The 16,517-nt window shown below is 46.1% G+C and overlaps 1 protein-coding gene across 2 annotated transcripts; it reads left to right on the forward strand.

Moving 5' to 3' along the window:
* The first annotated feature begins 230 nt into the window (after window positions 1-230).
* Synpo2l (synaptopodin 2 like) lies at window positions 231-15,887 on the forward strand. Of its 2 annotated transcripts, XM_071611151.1 has the most exons (4): window positions 231-302; window positions 6,887-7,038; window positions 7,467-7,981; window positions 12,128-15,887. In XM_071611151.1, the coding sequence occupies exons 2-4, from the start codon at window positions 6,989-6,991 to the stop codon at window positions 14,299-14,301; spliced, it is 2,739 nt and encodes a 912-aa protein (XP_071467252.1). In that variant the 5' UTR covers window positions 231-302; window positions 6,887-6,988; the 3' UTR covers window positions 14,302-15,887. The 2 variants fall into 2 exon arrangements, with proteins under 2 accessions (XP_071467252.1, XP_027787231.1); XM_027931430.2 differs by lacking the exons at window positions 231-302; window positions 6,887-7,038; window positions 7,467-7,981 and adding an exon at window positions 9,345-9,444.
* Window positions 15,888-16,517: the final 630 nt, after the last annotated feature.

Genomic DNA, 16,517 nt, shown 5'->3' on the forward strand with positions numbered 1-16,517 from the left:
CGCGCGCGCTCTTCTTTTCTCTGTTATCATGGCTGTCCCCGAGAAATCTCCGCTGAATTTTATTAATTTGGGTTTTGTTTTTTTCAGATGTCCTAATCACTTTATGGTTTCACCAGCTGAGATGCGATTGAGAAGGCTAGGTCGAACTATCTTTAGTAACGTTCCCTCAACCAGTGACGTATAGTGACCTCTGATCCAAACTCTTGAAGCCACTTCCTGCTGACCCTTGACCCCATTGATTTCCGTCTCTAAGTTGCTCTCACTCCTGACCTTTGCTCAGCCTGTGGTGGTGGAAGTAAAAGGTAATCACTCAGCTACCAAAGTGTGCATGGGTTCGAGTTCAGGCTCTGCAGTTCACTAGCTAGTATAACTTGCCTGTTTCCGTTTCTTGCCCCAGTAGCATGGGAATAATGACCACCTAAAAGATTGTTGAGAGAATGAACTTAGACGGGTTTCATAGAATGTTTAGTATCACAGAGAGTTCAGGAGTGGCCAGTTGTTATTAACCATTTTTGTACAGTGCTTTCCTTTAAGTGCAGAGCTCTACCACAGCCAAAAGATTTTCCTGTTCTCTGAAAGGGCTACAGTTAAAATAATCATTATCCCATTTGATGAATAATTGTAGTTAATCTGTGTAGTATATTTTCATATATATTTCTTTCAATACTATTTAATGATTTTTTTTGAGCACTGCTGTGAACCAACCCGTGCTCTAGGTCCTGCAAATATAACAGTAAAAAAAAAAAAACAAAAACTGCCAGGCTTCGTGGCGCGCATGCCTGTAATCCCAGCAGCTCGGGAGGCTGAGACGGGAGGATCGGAAGTTCAAAGCCAACCTCAGCAATGGTGAGGCGCTAAACAACTCAGTGAGACCCTGTCTCTAAAATACAAAATAGGGCTAGGGATATGGCTCAGTGGTTGAGTGCCCCTGAGTTCAATCCCCAGTACCATAAAAAAAAAAAAAAGTTCTTGCTCTGAGTCTGGAGGTGTAGTTCAGTAATAGAGTGCTTTCCTAGCCACCTACAACACTGAAAAAAAAAAGTTTTTGCTTTTATATCGTTTGAGTTATTCTCTTTTTGTGGTGCTGGGGATTGAACTCAGGGCCTTGTGCATGTGAGGCAAGGACACTACCAACTGAATTATTTCCCCAGCTTGCTTTCATATTTTTTTTTTTTAGTTGCAGATGGACACAATATCTTTATTTTATTTTTATGTGGTGCTGAGGCTCAAACAGTAGTGCCTCACACATGTTAGGCAAGTACTCTACCACTGACTATAACCGCAGCCCATCTTGCTTTCATATCCTGACAGTAGATAATTATTTTGAGGCACACATGGCTCATTCATTGAAAAAAGTTGCATTTCAATCTGTGCTGGAAACTGTATAGGCATTGGATATACTTTACTAACCAGCCCAATGGTTCCAGTCCTCAGGATCATGTCAATTGTCCCAGGATTAATAGGATCCTATCATCTGGGAACTTGTTAGAAATGCAAATTTCTGATCCACTCTCGATATATTTAGTCAAAATTTGGAGATGGGCCCCAGTAAACTATGATTTATGGGTCCTCCAACTGATTCCCTTGCTCAATGAGGATTGAGAATCACTAGACTAGATGAGTAATTTGCCAGATTCAAGTAACATTTGTTGAGCACCTGCCATAGGCTGGGCCCTTTGCTAAGTATTTTCACATGACTTATCTCACTTGCCTCTCATACAACAATAGGAAAATAGGTAGGAGGGCTGGGGATATAGCTCAGTAGAGTGCTTGCCTAGCATGTACTTAAGGCCCCAGGTTCAATCCCCAGCGCCACCACCAAAAAAAAAAAAAACTTGAGCTGGTGTTGTGGCTCAGTGGTAGAGCACTTGCCTTGAAAGTGTGAGACACCGGATTCGATCCTTGCACCACATAAAAACAAACAAAGGCACTGAGTCCATGCACAACTAAACAAAAAAAGAAGAAGAAGAAGAAGAAGGTAGGTAGCTTCTTTTTTTTTTTTACTAAAAATTTCATCCCGGGCTGGGGATGTGGCTCAAGCGGTAACGCACTCGCCTGGCACACGCAGGGCGCTGGGTTCGATCCTCAGCACCACATTAAAAAATAAAATAAAGATGTTGTGTCCACCGAAAACTGAAAAATAAATATTAAAAAAAAATTTCACCCCTAGGAAGAGCTCAGATTTATAGTTTCCTGAGGATAGAGGTTAATGTGTTACATTTTATTGTTTTTTTTTTATTTCTTCTTTTTAGATATATATAATAGTACAGTATATTTTGACATATTTATACAAATGTGGAGTATAACTTACTCTAACTGGGATCATTTTATTGTTTTGCATTATCTCCACTCAGTGGTTCTCAGAAGAATCATCTGGATTTTTTTTCTGAGTAGTGGAAATTGAACCCAGGACCTCACACATGCTAGGCAAACACTCTTACCAAAGTCACAGGCCCATCTGTAGTGCTGTTAAAAATGCCAATACCAGGCCAGCAAAGTGGCACATGTCTGCAATTTTAGTGACTCAGGAGGCAGAAAGATCACGAGTTAGTGAAGGCCTAAGCAATTTAATAAGACCTTGTTTGAAAATAAAACAATAAAAAGGGCTGGGGATGTAGTTCAGTGGTAGAGCACACCTGGTTTAAAAAATAAACAAAAAAGCCACTAATATAGCACAATGGCTGACATATAGCTAGTCCTTAATAAGTTTTTTGAGAAAGGGTCTTTGTAAATTTCCCAGACTGGTCTTAAACTCCTAGGTTCAGTGGATCCTCCTGCCTTAGCCTCCAGAGTAGCTGAGACTACAGGCATATACCACTATGTCCAGCTTAATAAATATTTGAATAGTGAATGAAGGGATATCTAGATCCTGCTTTTATTGATGAGGCCAAGTAACTGCATGAGGTCACACAGGTAATAAATGGTGGAACAAGAACTCAAATCTAAGCCAGTGTGGTGACGTATGCCTATAATTGCCAGGGGCTCAGGAGGCTGAGACAGGAGGATTTCAAATTCAAAGCCAGCCTCAGCAAAAAAGCAAGGCACTAAGCAACTTAGTGAGACTCTGTTGTTGTTTTTTTTGTTTTTGTTTTTGTTTTTTTTTTTTTAGAGAGAGAGAATTTTAATATTTATTTTTTAGTTTTCAGTGGACGCAACATCTTTGTTTGTATGTAGCGCTGAGGATCAAACCCGAGCCACACGCATGCCAGGAGAGCACGCTACTGCTTGAGCCACATCCCCAGCCCGAGACTCTGTTTTTAAGTAAAATACAAAATAGGGTTGGGATGTGGTTGAGTGCCCCTGAGTGCCCCAGTACCTCCCCCGCCCTCCGCCAAAAAAAAGAACTCAAGTCAAGTTCTTACCCAGAATTCTGTATTTTCTATGACTATATCATATACCAAGGCAAACAGCATTAACACAATAAGGGAGCAGCCAGTCCATAAAACTGTAGTCTGATAATCACAGTTACAGCACCATGTTATGTTTTGTAATAAAGAGGTCTCTTAATGGTAAGGCACCTTCATGCAATAGAAATCTAAAAACAAGTAGAGATTTTGTTACTGACATGAATTGGTATATTTACACATGCCTATCTGTGTCCATTTTCACATGGCAACCTAGGTATTGTAATGATAATTTAGCAAACATTTATTGAACACTCTTTACATCAATCATCACTCTGTGGGCTGTTGATGGCACACAGTTCTTGACTCAAACTTTCTCACACTCCAGGCAGGAAGATAAGTGTATGAACAGAATTATACTATTGGCTGAAAAACAAAACAGTAGAAGTATGAACAAGATATGTGTGTTGACCAAAGGAAGGAAGAATTAATTTTATAGGTAGAGAGTTGGCAGGGGATCAGAAAAGACTTTAAGGAAGAGGTAACAACACAACTGAAGCAGAGCTGATCAGAGTTCCTCTACACAGACTCCTCTCTATCCCTGCAGTGAGATACAGATTTCCATTTTGCTTAACAGGTAAATTTGAAATGGAGGGAAAACCTAAATAAACTATCTAGCTTCCTTTGCTTTTAGTTACTTGCTTTTAGTTGACTTTTAAAATCACATATTTATTTTAGAGGTCACAGAGCTGAGATGTGTCATTGTCCCCTACTAGCTTTGTTGTAGATATCACCTCTGACATGTGGGCTATGATGATAATAATTGCTTAGGTTACTTTTCAGGGAATTGAAGGCCACTTTTGCTAAAACTACTTGGAGCTGTACAGGTACTCAGTGGGTGACTGTTTGATCTCAGAAGGCCTCCACTCTCCGATCATGCTAATTCCACCATTTTCCTTACATGAATCCTAAAAAGAGCTATGAAAACTGGTTACATATGTGCAGACCCCTGATTAATTCAATCTCTAATCACCTTTCCCCATGCCTTAGGCCACCTCATGAATAAACTCTTGCTGTTTTCCAAATCTTGTCATTTCAAGCCAGGTTTGGTGGCACATTCCTGTAATCCCAGTGACTCAGGAGACTGAGGCAAGAACACAAGTTCAAGGCAAGCCTTGCCAATGTAGTGAGACCCTGTCTCAAAATAAAAAATAAAAAGAAGGGGCTGAGGATGTAGCTTGCCTTGCATGCACACAGCCCTGGGTTTAATCCCTAGTGTGCATGCACGTGCACGCGCGCGCACACACACACACACACACACACACAAAATAAATAAATAAAAAGGGAAAAGGGCTGGGGATGTAGATTAGTGGTAAAGTGTCTCTGGGTTCAATACTGAAGGGAAAAAAACTTGGCATTTTTGTGATTAGTATACTATGTGGCGGGCAATGGTGACAAATTGTCATCCAGGCCTGGCATGGTGACAAATTCATACAGTACAGCAAAGGGACACTCTTTCCTGGGATTTTATGGAGCCATTTCTTGCCAGCTCTGGTACTGAGCCCCTCCTGCTCCTGGCTCCTACCACTTTGACATGGGCTTTGGAGGAAAGCAGTTGAGATTAGTCCATGATCATATCAGGGAAGGCACAGTCCCTGAAAGGGTATACAATAGTTCTAGAGCTCCAGAGAGCTAGTACTCTGAGTCCTAAGTTAAAGGCCCATGCAGAAGAAGGGGAGACATGTAGGGCAGAAGTTTGTGCTATAATTAGCTCTAGGAGTAGCACAACTGGGAGAAGAAGAGGAGGAGAGTACAGCCGGCAACTATTTTGAGCACAGCTCCGATTGACGGGACATGTGTGCTGGACTGTACTGATCCCAAGGCCAAGTTGCCTGCCTGCCGTATGTGGTGTGGGGGGGAGGCCTGGGGCAGCAGGAGCAGGACAGCCGGACAGGCAGGCCGGACGGGGTACCAGCGCCTCAACTTCTCTCCCTTGGGACACTGTCCAAACGCCAGGGCCATAGGCCAAGCTGAGCGATGGGTGCTGAGGAGAAGGTGCTGGTCACACTATCAGGGGGAGCCCCCTGGGGCTTCCGACTTCAGGGTGGGGCCGAACAGAGGAAACCCTTACAGGTGTCCAAGGTAAGGTAGAGCCCCTGAAATGCAGTTTCAGGGAAAAGGGAACACTGGGGGATTTGGGAAGAATCATGTGGCGGCCAATGGGGAGGTGGGTAAGCGGGGCTGTGAAAAAGAGGCTGTGGGTAGGTGGGCAGATGAGTAGGGAAGCATGCTCAAGTCTGGAAGAGGGAGTAGTGTCTGATCACAAACTTCTTCTAGGGACCTCCTAGAAAAGAGAATTCCTGGTTTCCAGAGAGTAGAGAAAAAGAAAAGCTCTACTTCAGTTTCCTGTAGCACCATGGTAGCAGAGGCTGGGGTCTGGTCATCCAGTGCTTGCTCTCCTGCGTGTATCCCTCTACTCCAAACTCCAGGAATGTAGGGAAGGTTCTAATTTCTCTCTGACTAAACTGATATGTGACAAGCTGAGATTGTTTCACCCAGCCCAGCCCAGCCCTGCCCTGCCCTTCCTTGCCTTGCCCTGCCCTGCTTTGCCCTGCTCTTCACTGCCCTGCCCTGCCTTGCTCATGCCTTCAGTGCTCTTCTTTCCCTAAGTCAGTTCCTTTCTCTCACTAGACAAGACTTTTCGAGGTGCTGGGAGGGTTTTGGCAATATCTGGCCTCTCAGATGAAAAGTCATTACCCTTTTGGTTTCATCCTACAGACTTAGTTTTCTGAACTGTAAAGTATGGGTAATAATAGTACCTATTTCATAGAACCATTCTAAGAATTAAGTGTAGTAACACATGCAGCACAGTACCTAACAACTTAGTAAGAACTCAACAAGTGGTAGCCATGTATGTGCACACATACACACACACAAACATAATCTCCCAGAATCCAGCTGGTCTGGATCTGAAATATTTTTTTTCAGTACTAGGGATATAACACAGGGGCACTCTGTCATTGAGCTACATCACCAGCATTTATTATTATTATTTATTTATTTATTTTCTTAATTTTGAGACAAAGTCTTCTGAGTTGCTGAGACTGGGCTCAAACTTGCAATCCTCCTGCCTCAACTTCTCAAGTCTCTGGAATTACAGGCATGTGCCACTACAGCTGGCTTTGATCTGGAATACTAGTCTAAAATCTTAATTTGTAATGGCACCTGGGATTCCATGGCCTAGAAAAGAACTATTGCCCTTGGAGGAAAATCTTGGTGATATACCACCATTTCTAGTACCTCTTCTACGTGGTTTTCTCCAAACCCCTTTCATTCAGTGGTTATCCTGTCTCCCATCAATGATGTATTACTCCCACCAATCTGCATTTTCCCTCTAGATAGTCTTCTTCAGCTACAGTTCTGTGCACTCCCCACCCTCTTACTTTACGAAATAAAATCCTCTCATGTGGGTCCTTCTTGCTTTCCTTTCATTCTTCTCCCTTTGGAGCCCTCCATCATTTACAATTTTTCCTCCATCTCAGATCCGAAGACGGAGCCAGGCTGGCAGAGCAGGACTCCGAGAGAGGGACCAGCTCTTGGCAATAAATGGAGTTTCTTGTACCAGCCTCTCTCATGCCAGTGCCATGAGCCTCATCGATGCCTCAGGGAATCAGCTTGTCCTCACTGTGCAGCGGTATGGACTCCTCCTTTCCTTTTCCCCTAGTCCAGGAATCCCCTTCTCTTTCTTAGCCCTATGTCTCACTGGCCAGGCTTCAGCAACTAACAAGTACCTATCTCTGCTCATACATTCCTTCTAGAAAATAAACATTTGTGTATGCCTCCCCAAAGTATTTGAATGTATCTGCAATTAAAGGATAGAGTGTCGAGCAGGTGTTTGAGTGATGGATCTACTTCAACCTCTGGCCTGTCTCTTCCTCATCATATTTTCCTCAAAGCTCATATCTACTCACTGCTCTCCAAGCACATTTGCTTCCCATTTTGTCTTTAGATCTTCACTTTATATATAGTTAGTCTCCTTTCTCTTTTCTCTCTTCCCCCATTTCTTTCACATCACTTTAGCTGTTACACAGACTCTCAAGTTCTGTCATCTTTCCCATTCAGGGTAGCAGATGAAGGGCCTGTGAGATCTCCATCCCCTGGGGGGCTTCAGGTGCTGTCACCCTTATCTCCACTGAGTCCTGAGCCTCCTGGTGCTCCGGTTCCTCAGCCTCTTCAGCCTGGAAGCCTTCGCTCACCCCCTGACAGCGAGGCTTACTATGGAGAGACAGACAGTGATGCTGATGGTCCTGCCACCCAGGAGAAGACCCGTCGGCCCCGCCGCCGAGGCCCCATGAGGCCCACCCCTCCAGGAGCCCCACCTGATGAGGTCTACCTGTCTGACAGCCCTGCAGAGCCAGCACCTGCCAGCACTGGCCCTCCCAGCCAGGGTGACAGCCGTGTGAGCTCCCCATCTTGGGAAGAAGGGACAGCCCTTCAACCACCCCCAGCTGAGGCATTGCTGTTACCCCATGGTCCACTCCGGCCTGGCCCTCATCTCATCCCTATGGTGGGACCTGTTACCCACCCAGTGGCAGAAGATCTTACTACCACCTACACCCAGAAGGCCAAGCAAGCCAGTGAGTCCCTGAACCCTTTTTTTTTTTTTTCCTAGCCAGGATCTGATCTCTAAATCATCTCCATATCTACACATTCTACCTATCTCATGCCCCTTCAATGCAGTCTCTGGGACAAGTAGAGAAGAGTGATAAACGAAAGGGGAGAATAATTATTCTCATGGTCCCTATTACTTTTGCTGTTTATACCAGTGTAGCCAAAAGGTACAGGTATCAGTGGCTCAGAAGCCTGAGGCAGGAGGACTGCAAGTTTGAGGCCAGCCTAAGCAATTTAGCAAGACCTTGTCTCAAGTAAAAAAAATTAAAAGGGCTGGGGATGTAGCTCAGTGATAAAGTGACCCTGGGTTCAATCTCCAGTATACACACACACACACACACACACACACACACACACACACAGGTGGTTCAGTCAACCTAAGAACATAATAATCTGAGAAAATGGAAAGAGACATGAATAGATACGAGGTTTGGTGGTGGTTACTGTTGTTTTACTGGTTTCCAGGATGGGGTGAAGGCAGAGGACAGACACAAGCAGGGGAATATTGGGAAGCTGGGGCAAGGCTATAAGGACTCCTTACAAGTGTTAATTGCAGGCATGGTATCAAAATTACCTTTGACATTTGTAAGTTCAATTGGGATTCCTGGGGACTGAGAGGCTATGAGATGGTCATGAGATCCCTAGGAAGTGGTAGAGGGAGGGATCTTTGGCTCCTTATCTCAGGAAAGAATGTAGGCCTAGATAGAAAAAGCCAGTCCCACTTATCTCAGGCTCTTTGCTATTTTTGATGTGAGCTGCAGAACCAGACCTAAAGTGAAATTTTCCCCTGTCCTATGCCTCCCTTGCTCCTCCCACAGAGACCTTTTTTGTCACCTCTGAAATCTCAGGGTTCTCCTCTAATTCTCATCTTTCTTTCCTTCCTTTCACCACTCTGATTCCTATTCCGTATTTTTGGGTCTCTGAGTTTGAGGAGCTAAGGACATAACAATTTAGAGTTTGACATCCCTGAGAGTGTTCAGTATCCCACAAAGAAATTCCAAATGCATGCCCAGGATCCCATAATTATCCCCAGTTCTCATTTTAGAGTCCCCTCCCTTCTCATCATGCTGGGTGAGACTGTAGTGGCTCAGGGATATTTTTAATCAAGTAGACCTCATTGTCCAGTGGGAGGGGTGGAGAGTAGGGGAGCCAGGTGCTCATGTCCATCACACCAGGACTTATGGGGCAGCCAGAGAAGGGGGGGGGGCTCCAAAAATAGCTTAGTGAGCTCATTCAGCTGCCAGCTCTGGGGACAAGACAAAGGGGCTTTAAAAGTCGTGGGGGATGGATCAAGCTGGTCCTGCTCCAGCCAGCACTGCCTTTCTCGGCATGGAGACCTTTGAGTCCATCAGCCAAGAACCCCTCAGCCAAGCCAGCTGTGACAAATCCCCAGGTCCAGTTCCTGAGCTCCAAGACTCGTTCTATGCAGGTACTATCCTCTCATATTTGAGAGAGTTCTGGTGTTTAGAATGGAGTGTGATGCCTCAATAGTTAAAGAAGGATAGACTTTGAATAAGGTTTATTCTCTTATCCCCTTTTTCTGTTTTTTTTTAAATATTTTTTAGTTGTTGATGGACTTTTATTTTATTTATTTGTATGTGGTGCTGAGAATTGAACCTAGTGCCTAATACACGCTAGGCCAGCGTGCTACCACTGAGCCACAACCCCAGCCCCATCTTATCCTCTTTTTCTTTTCTGTCTTCTTTCTTTTCTTAGGAGAGCATCACTGCCCCTTTTTTAGAATGGGTTGATGTTATGGCCACATGTCAAAGGGGTCTATGGCCACGTGAGCTGAAGAAAACTCATAGGAACAGTGTGTGTGTGTGTGTGTGTGTGTGTGTTTGTGTGTGTGTGTGTGAAAGAGAGAGAGAGAGAAAGTTCCTATTATGAATATAGGAAGGCATGAATGTGTGAATCTGTGGGAAAAGATATATATACAAGAAATTATCTGAACACATGTGCAGTTAGTGTCAAGAAAGCTTTGAGGGCTGGGGATGTGGCTCAAGCAGTAGCGCGCTCGCCTGGCATGCGTGCGGCCAGGGTTCAATCCTCAGCACCACATACAAACAAAGATGTTGTGTCCGCCAAAAACTAAAAAGATAAATATTAAAATTCTCTCTCTCTCTTTAAAAAATAAAAAAAAAGAAAGCTTTGAGAGTTAAGGTCACTCATAGATGACCTTAGCATTGTGTTAAGTGCTAAACTTACTTACATTACTATGTTTAATCCTCATAGCAACCCTATGAGGTAGCCATTATTATCCTCATTTACAGATGAGGAAACTGAACTTCAATGAGGTGAAGTAATTCACCCAAGAACCCAAAACCTGAAATGAACTATGACTCCAGTGCCTATTCTTTCTACAGTACTATTCAGTGTTATAGACACTCGAATGAGAGAAATGAAAGCCCTAATTAGGAAGGTGATTAGTGGCTAGGCATGTTGGCACTCGTCTGTAATTCCTGCAATTTGGAAGGCTGAGGCAGGAGGATCGCAAGTTGGAGGTCAGCTTTGGCAACTTAGTGAGACCCTGTCTCAAAATAAAATAAAAGAGCTGAGGGTGTAGCTCAGTGATAGACTGTCCCTGGGTTCGTTGCGCAGTGCCTTAAAAAAAAAAAAAAAAGAACTTGTTGTCTTTTTTTAATTTTCTTTTTTTTAGGGCACAATACTTTTATTTTATTTATTTTTATGTGGTACTGAGAATTGAACCCAGTACCTCACATGTTCTAGGCAAGCACTCTACCACTGAGCTACAACCCCCACCCCAAGAACCTTGTATCTTGAGTGAGTGGAAAGTAGATGGAATTTCAAGAATTTTTCAGTAGGAACTGGGGACCACAGGCCAGGCAGTATCCATGTTTAAGGCTAGGTCTTAACAGCAGGACAGCCTCTCCCATTTCCTAGCTCCACCTACCCAGGCCTCACATGGCATGCAAAGCCCTGCCCTAGTTCTCTTTAGCACACAGTCCTTCTGTGACTGCCTGGTGGCAGCAGCCTGAACTCTGTACATTAAAAGGCCTGGCAAAGGCATGGAAATTGGGGGACATTTCTGACCTCCCCCCAAAGAAACCTATTTCATTTCTATCACCATTTTAGAGAAAAGGACAATATATTTACCTGATGCCTTTGAGATATCCTAAAGATTTGGAGGGTTGCCTTGGAGAACGGCACTCTGGCTTTTCCTGACTTTTGGATCTGAGACTAACTACTGGCTGTGAGTAGAAAGGGGTATGGAGCACAAAGGAGTGCCCTGGTAGTTGAAGGGCCAAGATCAAACCTAAAATACTCTCTGTTAGTAACAGGGTCTCTGCAGGAGGAACTCTGGAAAGAAAAGCCACCTGGAGGGTGCCTTGTGTGAATGTATTTAAGTAACTATTTTTGTATGGGCATGTGTGTATTTGCATATATGTATGTGAGGAGTTTATAAGCTGGAATATACCTGAATGAGAGAAAAATACATAAGAGAAAGTATGTCCACGGTTAACTTCCGGTAGACAGATATTCTTGTTGAAATGGTGTATCATGGGAGTTATTTCTATGAGTGTTTACGATATGGACTACATGAGGGAGATGGAATTGACTGAAGATCTCATTGCTAAGAAGCCTTTGTGTCTTGGTCCTAGGGTAACAGGTGGGAAGAGGGTGTAAATCCCCACCCCACCTTACATGGTCTCTATTGTGGTGGAAAATTGTCCCTTCTCATTTTTTTCTCTCTCTGGGACCTGCCTTTTTTTCTTTTCTGCCATGGAAAGTGACATCTCCCCCCTATGTCAGTCAGGAATGGGAGGCAGGTGAGGAATGTGTGTGGGGTGGATAAGGGAACATCTCTGGACAGATAGGGACAGAATAGAGGAAGAGGTATGGTCACAGCAGTCAGGACAGCCAACTGGACTGCCTTTCCTTTAACTGTCCTTGGTTTCGCCTTGCACCCTCCACTCTGTCCCCAAGTCAGAGGACTTTGATTGGCAGGAGGCATTGTGGGGTCTGGCCAGTGAAAACAAGAGGTGGGAGTTGTGAGGGAGATGGCTGGGATGAGAGGTGAAAACTTTGGGGAGCAAGAATAGAAGAGGTTGTAAACCCCCACTGATCAATCTACTGCTTGGCCTCCTCAGAACTGCAACGTGCAGAGAGCCTCCAAGAGAAGAGTGTGAAGGAGGCCAAGACCAAATGCAGGACGATTGCATCCCTGCTAACTGCAGCTCCCAACCCTCACTCCAAGGGGGTGCTTATGTTTAAGAAACGACGGCAAAGAGCAAAGAAGTACACCCTAGTGAGCTTCGGGGCTGCAGCTGGCACAGGCGCTGAGGAGGAAGACGGCATCCCCCCAACAAGCGAGTCTGAGCTGGATGAAGAGGCCTTCTCTGACGCCCGCAGCCTCACCAATCAGTCTGACTGGGATAGCCCCTATCTGGACATGGAGCTGGCCAGGGTGGGTTCAAGAGCAGCCGATGGCCAGGGCCCCGGGCTAGGAGGGCAATTGAGTGAGACCTCTGGCAGAGGGGTCCAGCTCTTTGAACAGCAGCGCCAGCGCGCAGCCTCCAGCATCAAGGAGCTGGATCATGTGGGTCCAGCAGCCACGCTCAATGGACAGGGTCTGCAGTCACCACCTCGGGCCCAGAGTGCTCCCCCAGAAGCTGCTGTACTCCCGCCCAGCCCTTTGCTGGCCCCTGTTGTCAGCCCTAGACCTTTTCTTCCAGATGGTGGCGCACCGACCCCAGCTCCAAGCATCTTTAACAGGTCAGCTAGGCCCTTTACCCCGGGCTTACAAGGGCAGAGGCCAGGTACCACCTCGGTTATTTTCAGGCCCTCAGGCCCCAAGAGGGCGAATGAAAGCCTGGGAGTCCTCAGCCCAGCTCCACCTCCCTTTGCGTCCTCTCCACAGGGGCCCACTTCTCTGCCCAGCTTCACCACAGGGGTGTCCAGCCTCGCGCCCGCCTCAGGTTCCCCCAGCATACCACGCTCCTCGGGCCCTGTGACGGCTACCAGCTCCCTGTACATCCCAGCCCCCAGTAGGCCTGTTACACCCGGGGGCGCCCCAGAGTCCTCCGCTCCTCCTAGCGCAGGTGCCATGACCTCCACTGCTTCTATCTTCCTGTCATCGCCTCTGCGACCCTCTGCGCGCTCAGAGGGGCCGACTCCAGGCCCCGCGGCCCCTGAGCCCTCCAGCGCTCGGGAGCAGCGCATCTCTGTGCCAGCTGCCCGCACCGGCATCCTGCAGGAGGCCCGGCGCCGCGGGACCCGGAAACAGATGTTCCGGCCAGGAAACCAGGAGACGAAGAACTCGCCCAACCCGGAGCTGCTATCCCTGGTGCAGAACCTGGATGAAAAACCCCGGACCGGCGGTGCTGAATCTGGTCCCGAGGAGGACGCTTTGAGCCTCGGAGCTGAAGCCTGTAATTTCATGCAGCCACCAGGGGGCAGCAGTTACAAGACCCTGCCTCACGTGACACCTAAAATTCTGGCTCCAATAGCTCCCAAGACCCCACCCCCCATGGCTCCTAAGACTCCACCCCCAGTTGCTCCGAAACCGGCATCTCGAGGGCTCCTTGATGGGCTAGTGAATGGGGCGACCCCTCCAGCTTCAATCCCTGAGCCACCAAGGCTGGGGGGCAGGGGTGGGGAGCTGTTTGCCAAGCGGCAGAGCCGGGCCGACAGGTATGTAGTGGAAGCTACACCTGGTCCTGGTCTTGGCCCTGGTCCTCGGCCCAGAAGTCCATCTCCTACCCCCTCGCTGCCCCCTTCATGGAAATATTCACCTAACATTCGTGCCCCACCTCCTATTGCTTATAACCCACTGCTTTCACCCTTTTTCCCCCAGGCTGCCCGAACACTCCCTAATAAGGCTCAATCTCAGGGGCCTCGGGCAACCCCCAAACAGGGCATCAAGGCTCTGGATTTCATGCGACATCAGCCCTACCAGCTTAAATCTGCCATGTTCTGTTTTGATGAGGTTCCTCCAACTCCTGGCCCCACCTCCTCAGGGACCCCCAAAACTGTTCGAGTCCAGGAAATCCGCCGATTTTCCACTCCGGCACCCCAGCCCACTGCAGAGCCCTTGGCTCCCACTGTGCTTGCCCCTCGAGCAGCCACTACACTGGATGAGCCCATCTGGAGGGCAGAGCTGGCCTCAGCCTCTGTTTCTAGCCCAATTCTTCCTCCAGAATCTCCTAGGAGTCTTGGAACCACCCCTAGCTCCTGTAGTTTTCAGGTGGCCAGGCCCAGATTCTCGGCCATCAGAACAGGATTACAGGCTCATGTGTGGAAACCTGGAGCAGGGCACCAATGAGCCGGAAATAGGTCCCAGGACCATGGAGAAGTGGAACATCCAGTCTCTGAAGTGACTTCTCCTGCCCTATCATACCCTCAAGCATCAGGAGGTTAAATTCCCTCCAACCAGAAATAGTTTTGGAGTTAAGCGTCCCATCCCTAGCTTCATCCTGACTTTCCCATCTCCCTGCTGCTTTCCAACCTATTATCTCTGCTTTGGTATCTTTGCTTCTCCTTGTCTCTGTATTTACTTGCCTGGAACTCTCTTTATCTCCTGGTCTCTCTATCCATGTGCCTCCAGAGGTCTCTATTTCTTTACATTTGTGCTTCCTCTGTGGGTCTCATTTTAATGTTCAGTGAGAAGCACACAGAATGTAAGTAACACTGGGACCTCAGGCAAGGAGCTCCCCACTAACAGTCAGCCAAGGGACTGAATTGACCCCTATTTGTCTACCCACTCCCAGTTTTCATTCTGCTTTCTCAAGGTTATCTGGCATATTCCTAGGTATGTATGTGTGTATGCCAGTATGTGCACGTGTGTGTGATCAGGATTTGACCTGGCAAGTGATCAGATATGCCACAGATGTGCTCTTCTGAGACAAAAATAAGAGGGGAGGTCTAAATAAAGACCTTATCTGGGTCTTTTCCTTGTGCTAACAGAAGGGTCAGATATCCCTACATGGAATCTAGCAGGGAGAAAGAGCTACACTGAAGAATAATTCCTTAGCATCTGTAGCAGGTGCTACATCTTGTGAAACTAATGGAGTATGACAAGACTGAAGGACTGGGACAATTTGCATAGGCTAAGGTAGACCAGGAATAGAACTAAGAATTCTTCTGTTTCACTGCATTTCACAAAATTAGCAATTAGAGGTCCATGATGAGCAATTCAGTATTCAGGAAGTAAAAGAGAGAAAGAGGGAGAATTTCCTCTAAGAATGAACAAATTATTGTCTTCATTGTTTCATAAGCCTAAAACAGAAAGAAAGGCTGGGGAGAATGAGATAGAAACCAGTTGCAGAGCAGAAATGAGTGAAAGTGATTGAGCCAGAGAGAAGCATAGAGAGGGCAGTCTTGGCAGAGAAACCCCACAAGAAGCCAACTGTGAGCAAGAGGGGGACTGAGAAAAATTTTGAGGAAAAAGAACGTATTTGTTAAAGTGAAGTGGGTTGTGGGATGTGGGATGATAGTGAGAGGGAAGCATGAGGGTGTGTGCTGAATGTTGAAAGAAGAGTTTGTGTCCATGCTATCTCCCATGAGTCTATCCTTCAGTTTGTCTTCTGCAGCATGTCATGACTATCTGGGAAAGAACAGGGAAATACCCAGAACCAAAACCTCTTTTCAGTCCTACTCCATTCCTAGCTTGTGTTCCTTTTCAGCTTTAGTTCCTAATTTCCGATCCTAGAAGAGTACGGATTCACCTCTCACCAAGACTACCACCAGCCACGTTTGCTGTTTGATCTGGAAAATGATCATTTCCTTTACATACAGGGTGTGAGTCACAGTCCTTTGGTTTGTGCACAAGAATAAACTTATGCCCCATACTTTCTATTGCTGTCATCTCTTCTGATTTTATACACAAATCCTGACCCCACCTTGATCGTCTCTGACCCATTCCTCTAATTCAATTTCAAATTTCTATTTCCAATCCTGCCCTCCATTTTTCAGTCCTTTGCCCTTCATTCCCTAGTCTTTTACTCCTATCAAATGTATCCTTCTTTGATTTAGGCACCTCCACCTCTCCTCTTTATTTCTTCTCAGTGCAGTCTCCATCAGATTTCTCCTCCTCTCCTTCTACTGCTCCATACTTTTCAGGCAAGGAAATTGCGAGAAGTTTGCCATCAACATTTCCTACTTATAGGAAACATCCATGTTAAACATTCTCTGGGAATTAAATGAAGGGATAGTAAAAGGTGAAAGATTTATATGAGATAAATGAAGGAATAGTAATGAATGAGAAGGGAGAGTGAAGAAAGAAAGTTGGAGGAGCGGATTGAGGCTAATAGAGAAGGGAAGGCATCAGAATCCGGAGAGACTGAGAAGGAAAGTGCCATTGCTCCAATTAACCAGCAGAGGGCATATTTGTGCCAATAACTAGATGTTTGCAAACACCAGAGACCATAGGGCTAAATAGCCTGTCTTCACCCACTAAAGCAGTTCTAGATATTCAATCATACGACATTAAACTTTGAGTTTGTTTTTTAGAGGTGATGATGAAATCACCTTTTGATACTT

This window comes from Marmota flaviventris, chromosome 4 (genome assembly GCF_047511675.1).
Source record: "Marmota flaviventris isolate mMarFla1 chromosome 4, mMarFla1.hap1, whole genome shotgun sequence".
Taxonomy (NCBI): Eukaryota; Metazoa; Chordata; class Mammalia; order Rodentia; family Sciuridae; genus Marmota; species Marmota flaviventris.